The 20,242-nt window shown below is 36.3% G+C and overlaps 1 protein-coding gene across 5 annotated transcripts in view; it reads left to right on the top strand.

The window, feature by feature from the left end:
• The window catches only part of FAF1 (Fas associated factor 1), a 667,255-nt gene that overhangs the window by 47,472 nt on the left and 599,541 nt on the right, over positions 1–20,242 (top strand). For 4 of the 5 annotated variants that reach the window (XM_077149703.1, XM_077149710.1, XM_077149708.1 and 1 more), the window contains exon 2: positions 11,024–11,092. In XM_077149703.1, the coding sequence (XP_077005818.1) occupies positions 11,024–11,092 (69 nt within the window). Of the gene's footprint in view, positions 1–11,023; positions 11,093–20,242 lie in introns of those variants that run through there. The other variant, XM_077149709.1, reaches the window with a different exon arrangement.

The following is a 20,242-nucleotide window of genomic DNA, read 5'->3' on the forward strand; positions in this document are numbered from 1 at the left end:
GGGTCCCATCAGTATAAGGTGATGTGGTACCTTTAACGTCAGTAGACTCTCCCTGCTGGGGGCATGTTTGAGACAGGAGATGTTGTAGGCTGGTTTTAATCGTTTTACTTTTCCATACTCTGGACTCTGAATTCTTGAGGGAGGGAATCAACCTGAACTGAGCCCTACCCCTCTCCTGGGAAAGGCACAGGCCCCAGACAAGCTCTCACAGAAGCTTAATTCTGCCTGTGCCTGGGGTAGTTGGAGCCCAAGAAGCCTTGCAGCTGTACCCAAAGAGTAATTAAGCCGTAGAAACACAGCCATGAAAAAAGAAAACGAAAAATCTTTTTCAGAGCAGGATCCCGGTTCCTCAGGTTTGCCAATCAAGAGTTAAGTTGGGGGCGGGCTACGGTGGCTCAGCAGGTAAGAATGCTTGCCTGCCAAGCCCGAGGACCCGGGTTCAATTCCTGGTGCCTGCCCATGTTAAAAAAAGAAAAGAAAAGAAAAAGAGTTAAGTTGGTATGTTCCTCTGTGTACCTTCAGATCCTATGTGCTCCCTCCTTTCCTTCAGGGCCCAGGGCCTTTCAAATATTATGTGCTATCTGATCCAAAAAACCTCTGTTTCTTTTTTTCTTTTTCTTTTTCTGTCAGCCCTGCCCCCTCTGCATCTGGGCAAAAATCAGCAACCTCTGCTTTGACTCGAGGTTCTGCTGAGCTAGGAGCCTATTTTTAGTAGTCAGAATTTGTGAATTAATTCCACAATTGGAGCTTAGTTGTGCTCAGCCTCTGCTGCTAATAAAGTCCCTTTCTTTTCCCCTCTAGGAAGCAGCCTGTTGGGGAGGGGCACTGGCTGCCATGGCTTGGGGAACTCATGGTTATGAGTGGGCTCTCAGCCGGTCCAGCTGTCCAGACTGGGTTACGCTGTGTGTCCAGTCACTGATATAGCCCCAGCAGTTGTTCTGTACTGTTCCTGGCTATTTAGTAGCTGCTCTGGAGGACCTGTTTAAGACTTTTAGACTTATATCTCCATTAGTTAAAAGGTTATGTGGGTAGGGAAAGAAATGAAAATTTGATTCCAAGACACTTATTACTAGTGCTTATTCTTAAGAGTCTAGAGCATGGTTAAGTATGTGAGCCCTCTGCATTTTCCTGATACTCTGTCTTATGAATAAGATATTTAGAACCTTATTTTTAACATAAAGTTCATTAAAATGTGAATGGTTTATAATGGGGAAAGGCCTTTGTCAGTATCTTCAAAAGAACAATCTATTTCTTTAAAAATTTTTTTTTTATTTTAAAATACTTTCAAACTTACAGAACAGTTACAAAATAATGTAAACCCCATACAGAGAACTTCAACAGACTTTCTATATCCCCAGACACCCAGTTCTACCAGTTTTAGCATTTTGCCATGTCATTTCCAGTTATCTGTCCATTATTCTCCTAATCCATCTATATGTATATCCATCTCTCGGTGTATCTTGTCAGTTCCTTTTCTGAGCACTTGATTGTGGGTTTTATGTGTAATGTGTTTCCTAGGAACAAGCATATTGACTTATATGTCCACTTTAAGTGCTGTTATCAAGTTCAGGAAATTTAATATTAATATAAAGCTTACAGTCTGTATTTCATTCGTGCCTTTTCTCCTCTCTTATGAGATCCTGTCCAGGATCATGCATTGCCTTTAATTGTCATTGTCTATTTGCTCTTTTTTGTTTTTTTTATTTTGGGAGTATATATAGAAGGTAAACTTTCCCATCTCAACCACTCCCAAACATACCATTCAATGGGATTAATCATACTTAGTTGTGGTACCTTTACCACCCTCCATTACTAACTTTCCCATCACCCTATAAACAGAAACCCCATGCCCATTTTGTGTTAATATCCTGGTCCCCCTGCCCGAGACAAGTTGTACTGTAATTTCAGTCTCTATGACCTTGCATATTTTCTTTGTAGTTACGTACTAAATTTAGTTAGTAGTTCTCTAACTAAATTTGTGACTGTCTCATTTGTTTCAATATAAATAATTTTTTTAGTACAGTTTTATTGAGATACACTCACACACTATACAAACCATCTGAAATATACAATCATTAGCTCACAGTATCATCATGTAGTTGTGTGAAATATACAATCATTAGCTCACAGTATCATCATGTAGTTGTGTAAACATCCCCGTGATCAATTTTGGAACATTTTCATTACTCCAGAAAGGAAATAAAAATGAAAAATAAAACCCAAATCCTCCTATACTCCTTATCCCCCCCACAGTTGACTCATAGTATTGATATAGTACATTTATTAACTTAATGAAAGAATATTAAAATAATATTTTAATATTATTAAATTATAATATTATTAAATATTATTAAATATATTTTAATATTATTAAATTAAAGAATATTATTTTAATATATTAAATTAAATATTAAAATATTAAATATTTTATTAAAATAATATTAAAATAATATTCTTTATTGCCCTGTTTATATACATCGCAAACCACTGAGTTAACCATAGTTACTGTTAACCATAGTCCATAGTTAGCAATTGGTACATTTTTTCCCATATATCCATTATTATTTTTTTTTAGATTTGTTCCCCTTATTATTTATTTTATTTTTAATCCATGTGTTTTGCTCGTCTGTCTGTACCATAGATAAAAGAAGCATCAGACACAAGGTTTTCACAATCACACAGTCACATAGCGAAAGCTATGTCATTATACAATCATCTTCAAGCAACATGGCTACTGGAACACAGCTCTACAGTTTCAGGCACTTCCCTCTAGTCTCTCTAATACATCATAGACTAAACACGGGATATCTATATAATGCATAAGTATAACCTCCAGGATAACTGCTTGACTCTGTTTGAAATTTCTCAGCCGCTGACACTTTATTTTGTCTCATTTCACTCTTCCCCCTTTAGGTTGAGAAGGTTTTCTCAATCCCTTGATGCTGAGTCCCAGCTCATTCTAGGATTTCTGTCCCATATTGCTAGGGAGGTTTACACCCCTGGGAATCATGTCCCATGTAGAAATGGGGGAGGGCTGTGAATTTGCTTGCCGTGTTGACTGAGAGTGAGAGAGGCCACATCTGAGCAACCAAAGAGGTTCTCTGGGGGTGACTCTCAGACCTAATTTTAAGTAGGTTTCGACTGTCTTTTGTGGGGAAAAGTTTCATATGAACAAACCCCAAGATTGAGGGCTCGGCCTATTGATTTGGTTGTCCCCACTGCTTGTGAGAATATCAGGAATTCTCTAAATGGAGAAGTTGAATTTTCCCCCTTTCTCACCATTCCTCCAAGGAATAAAATAAATAAAAAATACTTCTTTATTCACTGTTCAAATCACTCTGGGATTTATCAGGGCATGATAAATTTTTTTATATAAAATTTATCTTCAATAGTACATGCAAACTGTGTTCTCGTACCCCTTTAACCCCCACACCTTTTAGTTCTTGTCAAAGATTACATGTTTATATACGTTGCAAACCACTGAGTTCTCATTATATTTTAGGCAATTGCCTTTTAGATGCTGTAGGAAGTAAAAAGTATAGTTACAAACCAGAAATACAGTAATACAGGCATTTATATTTACCTATATCATTACCCTCACCAGAGGTAATGTTTCTTCGTACAGCTTTGATCTCATATCTATTGTCCTTTTGTTTTAACATGCAGAACTCTCTTTGGTATCTCTTTTAAGGGCAGTCTAATGGTGAGGAATTCACTCAGTTTTTGTTTATCTGGGAATGTGTTAATCCCTCCCTCATTTTGTTTTTCATTTTCTGTTTTTTTCTTTATTTTTATTTTTGTTCTCTCCCTCATTTTGAAACATATTTTGCTGGATATAGAATTCTTGGTTGACAGTTTTTAGCTTTTGGCACTTTAGATATTTTGTCCCACTGTGTACCTCCGTGGTTTCCAGTGAATAACTGGCACTTAGTCTTATTGAGAGTTCCTTATACATTGACACATTGCTTCTTTCTTGTGATTTTCAAAATTCTCTCTTTATCTTTGGCTGTGGCATTAATCTGTTTGGGTTTATCCTGTGTTTTAGTTTGCTAGGCTACTTAAAGCAAATACCATTAAATTGTTTGGTTTGAACAGTGGGAATTTATTAACTTAAAGTTTTCAGGCCAAGAAAACATCCAAATCAAGACATCATCAAGGTGATGCTTTCTTCCTGCAGACCAGGTGCTGGCTATGCTTGGATCCTCTGCCATATGGCAAGGCACATGGCAGTGTCTGCTGGTCTCTCCTTTCTCTTCTGGGTAGTACAGTTTGAAAATTTAACAGCATGCTCAAATAATCAAAGAAGAAATCACTAGGATAATTAGAAAATAATTTGAGATGAATGAAAATAAAATTGCAGTTTACCAGATTATGGGATGCAGGGAAAGTGGTATTAAGAGGGAAATTTATAGTTGTTAATGGCTATATTAAAAAAGAAGAAAGGGCTGTGGATGGTGGCTCAGTGACAGAATTCTTGCCTGCCGTGCCGAAGGCCCAGATTCGATTCCCAGTGCCTGCCCATGCAATAAAAAAAAAGAAGAAAGAGCTCAAATCAGCAACCTACCTTTATACCTTAAGGAAGTCAAAAAAGAAAAGCAAGCTAAATTCAAAGCCAGCAGAAGGAAGGAAGCAGTGAATATAAGAGCAGAGAGAAGTGAAATAGAAAATACAGAATCAACAGAGGGAATCAAGTAAGTTAAAACTTGTTTTTTTTTTTAAAAGATCAATAAAATTGACAAACTTTTACCTAGATTGACCAAGAAAAAAAGACATAAATAAAATCAGAAATCAAAATAAGCACATTACTACCTACATTACAGAGATTAAAAAGATCATAAGAGAGTTCTATAAACATTTGTACACCAGCAAATTATATGACCCTAGAGTAAATGGACATATTCATGAAAACACACAAATTATCAAAGGTGAATCCAGAAAAAATAGAAAATCTCAACATACCTATAATAAATAAAGGTGTTGAATGAGTAATAACAAAGAAAAGTTCAGAATTAGTTGGCGTTGTTGATGAATTCTTCCAGTTCAAGAATTAACAGTCATCATTTTCAAATTCTTCCCCAAAATTGAAGAGAAGGAAACAGATTCTTTGAGGTCTGCATTATCCTGATCCCACAACTTGTATAACCATATCCTTTATGAATACCAGTGCAAAAAGTATTCAACAGAATGCTAGGAAACTGAATGCAACAGCATGTTGGGAGGTTTTAAATCATGGTCAAGTGGGGTTTCTCCCAGGGTGCAAGGATTGTTCAACATAAGAAAATCAATCGGTGTACTACACCACATTAATAGAATCAAGGAAATAAGCCACAAGATCATCTTAGTAGGTACAGAGAAAAGTATGTGGCAAAAATCAATACCCTTTCATGATGAAAGCATTCAATAAAGTAGGAATGGAAGGAAACTTCCTTAATATGATAAAGATAATTTCTGTATCTGTGTTAGTGTCTTTTGGTCTAAAGTGCATCTGTTGGATAACGTGTAATTATATCATGATCTTTTTATCCATTCTGTCACAATTTTAGGTTTTTCCTTCTGGCTGCTCCAAGACACTGGAGACCAAAAGAAATATCAGTATAATGATTTAACAGTAATACTCATTTGTTAAATCATGTCTTCTTTGTTAAACCCATTTCTTTGCTCTTTCTCCCAATCTTTAGGGGTTTTTCTGTTGTGCCCATTCTGACTTTTTCATATTGGAAATAGCTGTCAATTATATGGGATAGGGGGATGTTGTGCTTGCATAAACACCATCTGTTACCAGTATTTTTCATCAACCAGAACAGAAACTGTGCCTTTGATGATGTCACTTCTACATGGTATATTTTTTTCCATTCTTTCATTTTCAACCTACTTGTGGCTTTGAATTTAAGGAGAGTTTCTTGCAGGCATCATATTAGTTAGGTCGTGCTTTTTTATCCATTCTGCTAATCTCTCCCTTTAGGCTGAGAGTTTAGACTGGATATTAGATGTTTAATGTCATTACTAATAATGTAGGACTTTCTTCTGCTATTTTGCTATTTAGTCTTGTCTTATACCTTTATTGTTCCACAATTCTTCCACTAATGCATACTTTTATATTTATTTGATTTTTTATGTTGTACCATATTGAGTGCCTTTTCTTCTTTATTTGGATGTACTTTTCACATGTTTACCTTTTGGTTACCATGCAGTTAAAACGTAATATCTCAAATATATAACAATCATATTTGGTTTCTTACCACTGTGGCTTCAATTGCATATACATAAACTTTTCCTGTACCTGTACCCTGTCTTTCCCCCCACCTTTTTTGTTTTTTACTTGTTTTCAATTATGTCTGTACATTGTGTGTTCAAAACCACAGATTTATCATTACTGTCTGTGCAGTTTCATTTCAGTGCCTGTAGGAAGCTGGAAGTGGAGTTATATACCAAACAATACAATACAATAATATTGGCATTTATAACTACCCAAATGATTTTTATGAGAGGTCTTTGTTTTTTATGCTGCTTTGAATCACTGTCTAGTGTGCTTTCCTTTCAGCCGGAAGACCCCCTTTAGCATTTCTTGTGGGGTAGGTCTAGTGGTGATAAACTCTCTCAGCTTTTGTTTATCTGAGAATGTCTTAATCTGTCCCTTGTTTTTCAAAGTAAGTCTCTCTAGATATAAATTCTTGGCTGACATTTGTTTTCTCTCAGCACTTTAGGTATTTCAATCCACTCCCTTTTTGCCTCTGTGGTTTCTGATGAAAAATTGGAACTCAATATCTAGTTGAAACAGCCTTGTACATAACATGGTGCTTTCCTCTTGCAGCTTTCAGATGTCTTCTTTTTGTACTTTGCGTTTAGTAGTGTGGTCACTATATGCTGGGGTGTATTTTTCTTCTTGTTTGTCCTGTTTGGTATTATCTGGGCTTCTTGGATGTGCATATTCACATGTTTTGCTAAGTTTGGGAAGTTCCACGTCAGTATTTCTTTGAGTATTTCTTCTGTCCCTTTCTTTCTTCTCCCTCTGGGAATCCTATAATATGTATATTGGTGCACTTGATGGTGTCCCTTAGCTTTTTTCACTTTCAATATTTCCTTTTTCTCTCTGTTCCTCAGCTTGACTGACTCATTTCAATTGCCTTGTATTTCAGTTCACTGATTCTTTCTTCTGCTAGTTGCTATCTGCTGTTGAAACCCTCCTGGAAATTTTTCATTTCAGTCATTGTGTGCATCAACTCCATTGGTTCTGTTTGGTTCTTTTAAAATTTTTTGTCTCTTTACTGAGATTTTCATATTGCTCATTCATTGTTTTCCTATTATCCTTTAGTTCCTTCTCTCCATTTTCCTTCATTTTCTTGAGCATTTTTGAGTTTTTTTTTTAATGTGGGCCAGCACCAGGAGCTGAACCTGGGTCTTCAGCATGGCAGGCTAGAACTCTGCCACTGAGCCACCGTTGCCTGCCCAAGATTATTTTTTAAAAGTCTTTGTCTGGTATATCTACATTCTGGTCTTCTTGGTGTTTTCTGAATTTTTGTCCTTTTCCTTTGGATGTGTCATAATTTCCTGTTTCTTTGTCTTATATTCTGGTTGTGCTGTTGTACATTTTAATATTTTAAAATGTTAATTCTTGGTTTTATTCCCTAATATTACTCTCTCTGGATTTTGTAACCAGCTGGTGATATGACATATTTTCTTGAGTGTCAGCGCTCCTATCTGGAAGATCTGCCCAAGGCCAATGCAAAGTGCAAGATCGTCCCTGTCATTTCTGAGCCTGTGTCTTGTCCTGGGCTTGTGCTTGTTAGTTGTTTTTTTAGTTCCTCTGTTTACAGGAGTTCGAATGGCCTACCTATTTCCCTGGAGACAGAGGTCCTTCTCTATTGTTGGGCTGGCAGTCCTCTGCTGCAGGCGTTCTGCCTTAACTGTTTCTGATACTCCTTTTGTTGTCTCATACTGCTTTACCCTGGAGGACATATTCTGGGAGGTGAGGCACACTGGAAAAGAGTTTCCCAATTCAGCCTTTCTCAGCCACGAAAAGGCCAGGGACCCAAAAATGCGGCATAGACTGACTCCACACTGCTCTGGGGAGTTGACCACAAAGGGTGCCAGGAACTTCTTCCAGAAGTCACCAAAACTGTGCTTTCTTGAACTTCCCAGCAAAAGCAGCCCTGAGAAAGCATAGGGTCTTTAAATCTCCTTGGCGTCTTTGCTCAGGACTGATTGGAGCAATGGTCACTCTCACGGCTGGGTTCCTTGGGTCCCTTGAAATTTCCTTGTTAATCCAAAGCTGTTATTAGTCATCAGCTGTGTGCCTCTAATCTTGGGGAAGAGGATTTTTATGTACCTTTCTGTCACCAACAGGTTAGCTAGAGGCTGTACCCCATGGTAGCCTGCTATAAGAATGGGCCTGTAAGTGCCATGGAGAGAAGTTTACTAGTCTTTGCCTTAATTTATCCTCCTACTCTTCCTGGGATTCTGTACAATGTTGTACTGGGATCCAGAGTTTCAAAATAATTGTTTCGGACATTTCTTGACTGTTTAATAGTTGTTCTGATGAAAGGACTGAATCTTGGACCTTCCTACTCAGCCATCTTACCATAGTCAGTATGCTATATGTACATTTAAATATTGTAGTGATCTCTTATAGTGTTAAAGGATTGATAAGCCAGGATTTGGGAGGGAATCTAGTAAGAGTTTATTTCTTGCTGTTACTTGGAAACGTTGATTCGTTTTACAGCTTCATCACTGAATTAAAGCTGTCAGAATTTCTAGGCAAACATTATTACTTCACCTTTTTTGTGTTAGGCTTTTAGAAGATTGAGGAATAGGATTTTTAAGATAAGGTGGTACCTTAAATATTCTTTGAAATAGATTGAATAAAAATGTGAAATCAGTACAGGATTATTTTTTTTTGTTTTCATAGTACCATAGTTTCAGAAATACTGTTATGTATTAATTTTGCAAATAATGAAACTGAAGTTCAGAAAAACGTAGTGATTTTCTCAAGGCTATGCATCTATTTAATGGCAGTCTAGGTCATAGCCTAGATATTTTAACTATTGGCATAGGTTTGTCCTACTGTATCATATACCTTAAACATTTTTACCTTGGATATTGTCACATGTTTTCCTTTAAAATGACTGATAATTTATTTTATTTTAAACTTTTTTATATTGTGAAAAATAAAATATATACAGAAAAGCAATAATTTCCAAGAACCTTTTAACAAGTAGTTTTCTAGCAGATTTTAAAGTTCAGTATGGGTTACAGTTCTACAATTTTTCATTTTTTCTTCTAGCTGTTACAAGACACTGGAAACCAAAAGAAATATCAATATGTTGATTCAGCAGTCATATTCATTTCTTAAATCCTATCTTCTCTATTATCCTCTTCCTTTTTTCCCCCTTTTTTTGTGAAAAATAACACACACACACATATATATATAAAGCAATAAATTTCAACGTACATTGCAACAGTTGGTTGTAGAACAGATTTCAGAGTTTGATATGGATTACAATTCCACTATTTTCAATTTTTATTTCTAGCTGCTCTAAGGTACTGGAAACTAAAAGAAGTATCAGTATACTGATTCACCACTCATACTCAGTTGTTAAACTCAACCTTCTCTGTATGGGATAGAGGAATGAAACTAGTTGATGTTCTAGAGAGGCTGGCCTCTCTATGTTTCAGGACTTATCTGGTCCAGGGACCCATCTGGAGGTTGTAGGTTTCTGGAAAGTTACCCTAGTGCATGGAACCTTTGTAGAAACTTATATAATTTATTTTTTAGGATTGGCAGTGTTTTGGTTGGGGTTTGGCAAGTGATAGTTTATTATATGTCCACAGGACTAGGTGCACATTTCTTAACAGTCCCCTCTTCCTTCTACTTTACTTAGTAAATAAATAAATAAATTTAATTATATATTGTCTGTTTCCCAGGTTGTACAAGCAAATACCATATGTGTTGGCTTAAATAATGGGAATTTATTTATTCACACTTTGAGGCTGGGACAAAATCTATATAAAGATGTCCTCAAGATAATACTTTCTTCCCAAAGACTGTGGCGTTGTAGCTGGATGCTGCCGATCCTTGGTCCATAGCTTATCACATGCCAAGATACAAGGCACCCTCTCCTGGTCTCTCCCTTCTCTTCCAGCCTGCATTGGTGTCCAGCTTCCTACTTCCTGTGGCTGTCTGTCTGTCTGTCTATATGTCAACCTGCTAATAAAGGGCTTCAGAAATAGGATTAAGACCCATCCTGACTGAGGTGGGCCATATCTTAACTGAAGTAACCTCATCAAAAGGTCCTATTTACAGTGGGTTCACAGACCATGAATGGATTAAGCTTAAGTACATGTTTTCTGGGGTACATACAGCTTCAAACCACCACATATATCAATGTGTTTTTATATGAAAGTCTTTAAATGTAGAAAAATTGTCATTTAGCAAAACTCTTCACTTTTATTGATGTGAAAAGCAATCAGATCTACTCTAGAAATTCTTGGATATGTAGTTGCTGTGGTTTTATAGTTTCTCATGGTAAATTTCTTGATATATGCAGAGGTATGCATTTTTGCATTTATTATCTGTCTCAGGTAGAGACAGACAGAAAGTACATTTTTGCTATATCAGCCAATTTTTGGGTCTCGATTACCAGTGGATAAGCCCTGAATAATAAAAACATTGATACATTTATAATTCTAAAGAAGATAGGAAACTTCTCTGGTGTAAGATTCAAATGCAGTGAAACAAGTATGGAAGTCAAAAGTCTTGGGCTTAAATTTCTACTCTTTTGTTTAAGTGTTACATTATCTTGGACAAATCAGTCAGAATCTCTGAATTCTGTGTCCTCTGGAAACGAGTTAGATACCCATTGAGTTACCTTAGAGAGCTGTTGTAAGAATCAAATTAGGTTGTGTTGGCTTTATTTATATACATGTTTAAATGTTAAATTATACATGATGCTATTTATATTTTCAAGACTAATTAGCCTCTTCACTCCCAAATGTGTATTTAAATGCTTATTTACTTTGTTTCCAGGCATGCACTGGCATTGAAAACATTGATGAAGCTATTACATTGCTTGAACAAAATAATTGGGACTTAGTGGTAAGTATTTTTACTTTTCATACATACTTGGCCAGTAATCATGAACTCTATTTTAAATATCTTTAACATTCCTTATAGATGGGTCTGAATACCATAGCCCAAATATAAGTTTAATTTGAGTGTATAAAATATGTCAAATCTTTAATATGAAGTTCACATTTAGTTCAGTATTAAATCATTATGAATATTTAGATAATCTAAATAATTTTTAACTTTTTTTACTGTATATTAAGGTCTATCTTCCCTTATAATATTGTGGTATGGACATAGGTGGAAGTAGAGAAAAGTAAGACTTGTTTGAATAACTCTATTTGATGTTTCCCTCTTACTTCCTGAGGCCTTCATCGATCGTTACTCATTTCTAAAGTTGTTAAAGAAGTGGCATTGTGCTGTGGTTTTCCTTATGAACTCTGGGCAGTTCATCATAGAGGTGGTTTAGTTATTCTTTCTTTTTTTTTAAAGTTTTGTTGGCAGAAACTCAAAAGGCAAGGCATAGCATAGCACTAAATGACTTACCTGTTTCAAAATAAATATGAATTGTACAACAGTATTGGGGCAGTATTGGTTGTGTTGAGATTACACAGGTGTCCCTCAGTGCCTTTGAAATGCTACAGAAAATCTGAATTGCAAATTTGAAGAGGTGTTAATTTTGAAATTTAAGATGTGAATTAATAGAACTGAGATTAAATATGTAGGTGTATATACATATTAAGTGGACATACAGAGCCAACTCTTGGATATCAGTAATTCATATAGATTTTCTATTATTAATTTTTCTATTCAATGTAAAAAAGCACTAATTTTTAGATTATATGAGTAATGCTCATCATAAAGAAATGAGAACATATGAAAATTTACAAAGAAGAAGTAATAATCAACTTTAATTCCATCATTCAGAAATAATAATGGTTTCACATTTCTGGGTTTATTATTCTAGGGTATTTTCTGTAATTTTGATTAAAAATTTTTTTTATTCAAATAGAATCATTCTATATATACCATTCCGAAATGTGTGACATTCATTTGACAGCCTATCTTGAAAGACTTTGTATCTAAATAAATATGGCAGCTGATCATTCTTTTTACTGGTTGCATAATATTTAATGTTTGGTTGTATCTTAATAATTTTTCCAATCAGTCTTATGTTGTTGAAATTTAGGTTTTTTGCAGTAATTTTCTATTATTAACATTACTGTGGAAAATATCTTATACATAAGTCCTTGAGTACTTATCCTATTATTTTCCTAGAAAAAATTCATAAACCTTGAATTTCTGATTCAAATTGTTTGCCATTGTATAGGTTTTTAGGTTTTGTTTTTTGACAGCTGGGTTGTCCATTATATTTTTTACTTTTTACTTAGAGAAGTAGTGGGTTTACAGAACCCACTGCAGAACCTCATACAGAAAATAAAGAATTTGCATAAACCACCTGACCTCCAGACATTGCATTGTTATGGAAAATTTGTTACAATTGATGATAGCACATTTTTATAATTATATTATTAATTAAAGTCCATATATTTATATAGTGAGTTCCATGTATTTTTAAAATTTTTTATTGTTACAATATATACAGTCTAATATTTCCCTTTTTAATCATATTCAGATATGTATTTCAGTGCTAATTGCATTTACAATGTTTTGGTACTTTCACCAGTATCCATTACCTAAACATATCCTTTATTCCAAATAGGACCTTGTACATTTTAAGCCTTAACTTCCCATTCCTATGCCCACTCCATCTATTAGAAAGCTATATTCTAGATTCTTACTCTATGAGTTTGCTTATTTTATTGTTTCAAATCAGTGAGGTATGCAATGTTTATACTTTTGCGTCTGACTTATTTCACTCAACATGATGTTTTATTCCTTTTTATGGCTGACTAATCCATTTTGTTTATATGTTCATTGTTTGATAGACACTTGGGTTGCTTCCATTTTTTGACAGTTGTGAATAATGCTGCTATGAACATTGGTGTGCAAGTGACTGTTTGCTTCCCTGCTTTAATATCTTCAGTTCTATTGGTTATATACCAAGTAATGGGATTGCTAGGCCATATGGTAGTTCTTTTCTTAGCTTTGTGAAGAATGGCAAACTGTCTTCCACAGTGACTGCACCATTTTACATTGCTACCAGCAATGAGTGAGTGTTCCTGTTTCTTTACATCCTCTCCAATACCTGTTATTGTCCACTTTTTCAGTAGCAGCCATTCTAATGAGTGTGAAATTGTATCTCATTGTGGTTTTGATTTGCATTTCCTTGATAATTGATGTTGAGTATCTTTTCGTTTGCTTTCTGGCCAATGGTATATCTTGTTTGAATTGATATCTGTTCAAGTCTTTTGCCAATATTTTACTTGGGTTTTTATGTCTTTTTGTTTTAAGTTGAAAGATTTTTTTATATTTTCCAGATATTAAACCTTTACTGGATATATAGTTTCTAAATATTTTCTCCTATTGTGTAGGCTGTCAGCGTACTTACATGGTAGGGTCTTTTGAGATGCAAAGGTTTTCTAATTTTTTTGTTTTATTTTTTTAAATAAGGTTTTTAATTTTGGCAAGGTTCCATTTATATATTTTTTCTTTTGTTGCTTGTGCTTTAGGTGTAAAGTCTAAGAAACCATTGCCTAACAGAAGGTCCTAAAGATGCTACATTTTCTTCTAGGAGTTTGATAGTTCTTGTTCTTATATTTAAGTTTCTGATACATTTTGAGTTGACTTTTTATATGGTGCGAGGTAGGGGTCCTTTTTTGTGTGTGTGTGTACAAATGGAGATCCAGTTTTTCCATCACCAATTGTTGGAGGGACTGTTCTTTCTCAGTTGAGTGGTCTTTGCTACCTTGTCAAAAACCAGTTGGGACTTCCAGGAAGATGGCCAAATAGATTAGCTCAAGCTTAGCCTTGTTCCATAGAAGAGTTAGAGAAGTGACAGGAGGGAAACTGACGTGGTGATTTGGGAGTACAGCTAACCTGGGAGAGCCTTCTGTACCACATACGGCAGCTCTGGTTGCAGAGGCCGAGGAACTGAGAGGCAGAAAGCTGGAGCCTGGTGTGGAGGTGCGGAGCCCATGGGAGTGGACAGATAGGAGCCAGGACTAGGAAGTAAGCCAGGCCGCATTTCTTGGGCGTGCTACCCTCACCAGCGGAGCCCCGTGACTCACCCCACAGCCCATGCACCTGAACCCTAATCACCTGCTCTCATTCCCTGCGCTTCAGGCACTTCCACCCCACCAGCCCCCAGAGCATATACCTGTGCTCTCCACCACTCTAAGTGCAGCCCAACCCACCTCTCCTGCACATCTCCCGAGCACTACCTCCCACCGCTGTTCTCTATAGGCTGTTGCCAGTGCATAAAGGTTGCGGGCCCCAATCTCCATACCTAGGCTACCCCTGCACCCCCTCTCCCCATCCGTATAGTTGCAAAGCCTCACTCTGCCCCCTCCTGAGCTCTACACATCCGTTTTTGGCACTCTCAGGCCCACACATGTGCATGGGCCCCCAATCACATCATTCAGCTCTGGGAACTGTACTTTACATCAGTCCTAGAACAGTGTATGTGCATGACCTTCAGCCACACTTCCCAGCTCTGAGAAAGTGCTGACCTGTGCAGCCAGGTCACATCTGCCCCCAGTCCACGAAGCCATAATGCTGACCTGCTGCCACAGCACTACTCATGCGCACAAAGGACCCCATGCCTTAGACCAGTGCATGCCAGGTTTATACCCCCCCGAACCAGTGCACCCACATAGCTATACCCTCCCTGGCCACTGGGCGCCCATTTTCACAAGTATCAGTGTAACATCCCCATCCTGCGCCTGTACCTGCCCTGAAACAAATCACTGCACTGAGTGACCACCTGTGCCCTACTTTCTGCTGTGCAACCATCCTGCAAACACAAGGCTTTAGAGTACTGAAAGAAATCAACTCCCAAAGTAAACCAATCAAGATATTTCCATGCGACAAAGATAGCAGATGATCACTAAGCATATCACAGTGCAGACAGATACAGCCCTAATGACCAAATTAAAATACCAGAGGAGACACAGATGCTGGAACAACTAAGCAAAGATACAACTCTACTTAATAAAATAAGTGGGATAGCAAATGACGTAAAGGAGATCAAGAAGACAGGAGAAGAGCATAGAAAGGAATTTGAAAGAATAAATAGAAAACTAGCAGATATCATGCAGGTTAAAGACTGTTGAACAGATAAAAACATAGTAGAGGCACACAACACCAGATATGAAGAGACAGAAGAAAGAATAAGTGATATAAAGAATAGGATAATTGACTTTGAAGACTCAAAGCAGCAGATGGCAAAAAAGAGGGAAAAAATTGAATGGGAACTCAGGGAAATGATAGACAAAACTAAGTACACAAATAGAAGAATCATTGGTATCCCAGAAGGAGAAGAAAAGAGTAAAGGGCTACGAAGAGTAGTTGAGGATGTAATGGGGGAAAACTTCCCAACCCTTATAAAGGACATAAATATACAAGTCAAAGAAGCACAAAGAACTCCAAACAGAATAAATCCAAATAGGCCTTCCCCAAGGCATATACTAATCAGTCTGTCAAATGTTGAAGAGAAGCAGAAAATCCTGAAAGCGGCAAGAGAAGAACAATCTACTACATACAAGGGAAATCAAATAAGACTGTGTTCAGACTACTCAACTAGCACCCTGGAAGCAAGAAGGCAGTGGTATGATATATTCAAGATTCTGAAAGAGAAAGACTTCCAGCCAAGAATTCTGTTCCCAGCCAAACTGTCCTTCAAAATTGAGGGAGAGATTAAAGTTTCACAGGCAAAAAAGTCCTGAAAGAATTTGTCAACAAGAGACCAGCCCTACAAGAAATACTGAAAGGAGTTCTGCTAGTTGAAAAAAAAAAGACAGGAGAGAGGAATGTCTGGAGGGCACAGAACTGAAGAGTACAGCTAAGAGTAATTTAAAGAACACAAAGAGAAAGAGGGAAAAGATAAAATAGTGGAATCAAGAAATGCCTTTACGATAATAACTTTGAATGTTAACGGACTAAACTTACCAATTAAAAGATGCAGACTGACAGAATGGATTAAGAAGCATAATCCAGCTATATGCTGCTTACAAGAGACTCGTCTTAGACACAAGGATACAAATAGATTGAAAATGAAAGGACGGAAGATTTTCCACACAAGTTGTAACCAAAAGAAAAAGGAGTAACTATACTAATATCGGGCAAAATAGACTTTAAATGTAAGGACATCATTAGAGACAAGGAAGGACACTATATACTAATTGAAGGATCAATTCACCAAGAAGATGTAACAATCATACATGTTTATGCTCCCAATCAGGAAGCTCCAAAGTACACAAGACAGACATTGGTAAAACTGAAGGGAGCCATAGATGTTTCAGCAGTAACAGTAGGAGACTTCAATACACCGCTCTCCTCTATAGATAGAACAACAGGACAGAAGATCAGCAAGAAAATAGAGAAGTTAAATAACTTGATAAATGAATTAGACCTAGTAAACATATATAGGTCATTGCACCCCAAAGCACAAGGTTATACATTCTTCTCTAGTGCTCATGGAACATTCTCCAGGATAGATCATATTCTGTGGCACAAAACAGGTCTTTATAAATTTAGAAATATTGAAATTATTCAAGGTGTTTTCTCTGATCACAATGTGATGAAGCTGAATCTCAATAACCATTAAAGAATGAGAATATTCTCAAATATATAGATTAAATAACACACTCTTAAGCAACCAGTGGGTCAAAGAAGAAATTGCTCAAAAAATCAGCAGCTATCAGGAGATGAATGAAAAATGAGAATACAACTTACCAGAACTTACGGGATGCAGCAAAGGCTGTGCTGAGAGGGAAATTTATTGCCTTAAATGCCTATATTAAAAAACATGAAAGAACAAAAATCAAGGATTTAACAGCACACCTGGAGGAACTTGAGAAAGAACTGCAGACTAACCCCAAAGCAAATAGGAGAAGAGAAATAATAAAGAATAAAGCAGAGATACATGAATGGGAGAACAATAGAAAGAAACAATAAAACAAAAAATTGGTTCTTTGAGAAAATCAATAAAATAGATGGGCCACTAGCAAGACTGACAAAGAAAAAAAGAGAGAGGATGCAAATAAACAAAATCAGAAATGAGAAGGGGTGCATTACCACAGACCCTGAAGAAATAAATCGTAAGAAGATATTATGAACAACTATACACCAACAAACTAGACAACTTAGATGAAATAGACATATTCCTGGAGACACGGAAACAAGCTACACTTTCTTAGGAAGAAATAGAAGATCTCAGTAAACCAATCATAAGTCAAGAGATTCAGTCAGTCATCAGAAGTCTTCCTACAAAGAAAAGCCCAAGGCCAGATGGCTTCAGATGGAAATTTTATCAAATATTCCAGAAAGAACTAACACCAATCCTGCACAAACTTTTCAAAAAAATTGAGGAAAAAGGAACTCCACCTAACTCATTTTATGAAGCTAATATTTTAATATCAAAACTGGGTAAAGATGCTATAAGAAAGGAAAACTATAGGCCAATCTCCCTAATGAACATAGATGCAAAAATTCTCAATAAAATATTAGCAAATCGAATCCAACAACACCTTAAAAGAATTATACACCATGACCAAGTGGAGTTTATACCAGGAATGCAAGGATGATTCAGCAAAAGAAAATCAATTAATGTAATACAGCACGTTATAACAAATCGAAAGGGAGAAATTACATGACCATCTCAATTGATGCTGAAAAAGCATTTGACAAAATTCAACATCTTTTTCTGAAAAAAAATAAAAAATAAAAAACACTCCAAAAGATAGGAATCAAATACCTACCTCAATATGATGAAGGGAATATTTGAAAAACCTATAGCCAGCATCGTATTCAATGGAAACACACTGAAAGCTTTTACCCTAGGATCATGTAGAAGACAAAGATGCCAATGTCACCGCTATTATTCAGCATTGTGCTAGAAGTTCTAGCTGGAGCAATCAGGCAGGACAAAGAAATAAAATATATCCGAATTGGAAAGGAAGAAGTAAAACTCTTTTACTTGAAGATGATATGATACTATACTTGGAAGATCCTGAGAAATCTACAGCAAAGTTACTTGAGCTAATAAACAAATTCAGCAAGGTGGTGGGATATAAAATTAATATGCAAAAATCAGTAGCATTTCTATACACAAGCAACAACCTAGCTGAGGAATCAGTTAAGGAAAAAGTTCCATTCAAAATAGCAACTGAAAGAATCAAATATTTAGGAATGAACTTAACTAGGGACGTAAATGATTTGTATACAGAAAACTACATAACATTGCTAAAGGAAATCAAAGGAGATCTAAATAGATGGAAAGACAATCCCTCCTTATGGATAGGAAGTTTAAATATAGTTAAGATGTCAATTCTCCCCAAATGGATCTACAGATTCAACAGAGTACCAATCAGAATTCCAACAACCTACTTTGAAGATTTCGGAAAGCTAATTACCAAATTCATCTGGAAGGGAAAGAGACACTGAATAGCTAAAAAAGTATCCTCAAAAAGAACCACAAAGTGGAAGGAGTAACATTCCCTGAGTTTAAAACCTATTATAAAGCCACAGTGGTCAAAACAGCATGGTACTGGTAGAAAGATAGAAGCGTTGACCAATGGAATTGAATTGAGAGTGCAGGAATAGACTACCAAGTCTATGATCAATTGAATTTTGACAAGGCCCTCAAATCCTCTGAACTGGAACAAAATAGTCTTTTCAATAGGGCATGGAATAACAGTAGCCCAACAAATGAAAGAGGACCTTTCTCTTACACATTATACAAAAATTTAAGTGGATCAAACACCTAAATATAAGAACTAGCCCCGTAAAGCTTCTAGAAGAAAATGTAGGGAAACATCTTCAAGACCTAGTAATAGTAGGTATCTTCCTAAACTTTACACCCAAAGCACAAGCAACAAAAGAAATAATGAACAAATGGGAACTCCTCAAAATCAAATGCTTCCGTACCTCAAAAGATTTTGTCAATAAAGTAAAGAGGTAGACAGCTGAATGGGAGGAAAATTTTGGAAATCAATATCGGACAAAGGTTTGATTTCCTGTATATGCAAAGAAATAATTAAACTGAACAAGAAAAGAACAAACAACCCAATTATAAAATGGGCTAAAGATATGAATAAGCACTTTTCTGAAGAGCACATACAGATAGCTCAAAAGCACATGAAGAGATGCTCATTTTCATTGCCTATAAGGGAAATGCAGATCAAGACCACAATGAAATACCACCTCACACCTGCAAGAATGGCTGCTATTAAACAATCAGGAAACTATAAATGTTGGAGAGGATGTGGAGAAACTGGGACACTTATGCATTTCCACACGCAGCCACTGTGAAAGACTGTTTGGCAGTTCCTTAGGAAACTAAATATTGAGTTGCCCTGTGACCTAGCAATAGCACTACTTGGTATATACTCAGAAGAGCTGTAAGCAACAACAGGAACAGACATTTTCACAGCGATATTCAGAGCAGCATTATTCACAGTCACCAAAAGATGTAAACAAACCAAATGCCCATCAACAGATGAGTGGATCAACAAAATGTGATATATGCATACAATGGAATATTATGTAGCAGTAAGACGAAATGACATCCTGAAGCACATGACAAGATGGATGAACCTTGAGGACATAATGCTGAGCGAAATTAGCCAGACACAAACGCATAGATACTGTATGATTCCACTTTTATGACCAGCGTAAAGATATAATCAGAGGTTTATAATACAGAATATAGGGGATTTAGAGATACATAGAAACTAGAGATGGGTGAACCGTTAGCTAATGAGGTTGAACTCAAGTGTAAGGGAATAGATAGGAGTGAAGGTGATTCACTAGTGGTTCCAGAAGTAACATTACTATATTGAAGATGAACAAGATTGATAGGGGTTGTACAGACCTACATGTCCCACTCATTAACACTAGAAGTATGAGTTAGTTCTTGCAAGAATTACTTCAAAGATACGATTCTTGTATAAAGAGGGTTTAAATCCAGGGTACAGGGAGAAAACTGCTATTGCATGCTATGAACTATATTTAAAAGGAAACCATTAGCACTACCACAGCAAGAGGAGAGGTCAATAA

This window comes from Tamandua tetradactyla, chromosome 2 (genome assembly GCF_023851605.1).
Source record: "Tamandua tetradactyla isolate mTamTet1 chromosome 2, mTamTet1.pri, whole genome shotgun sequence".
In the NCBI taxonomy this organism is placed as follows: Eukaryota; Metazoa; Chordata; class Mammalia; order Pilosa; family Myrmecophagidae; genus Tamandua; species Tamandua tetradactyla.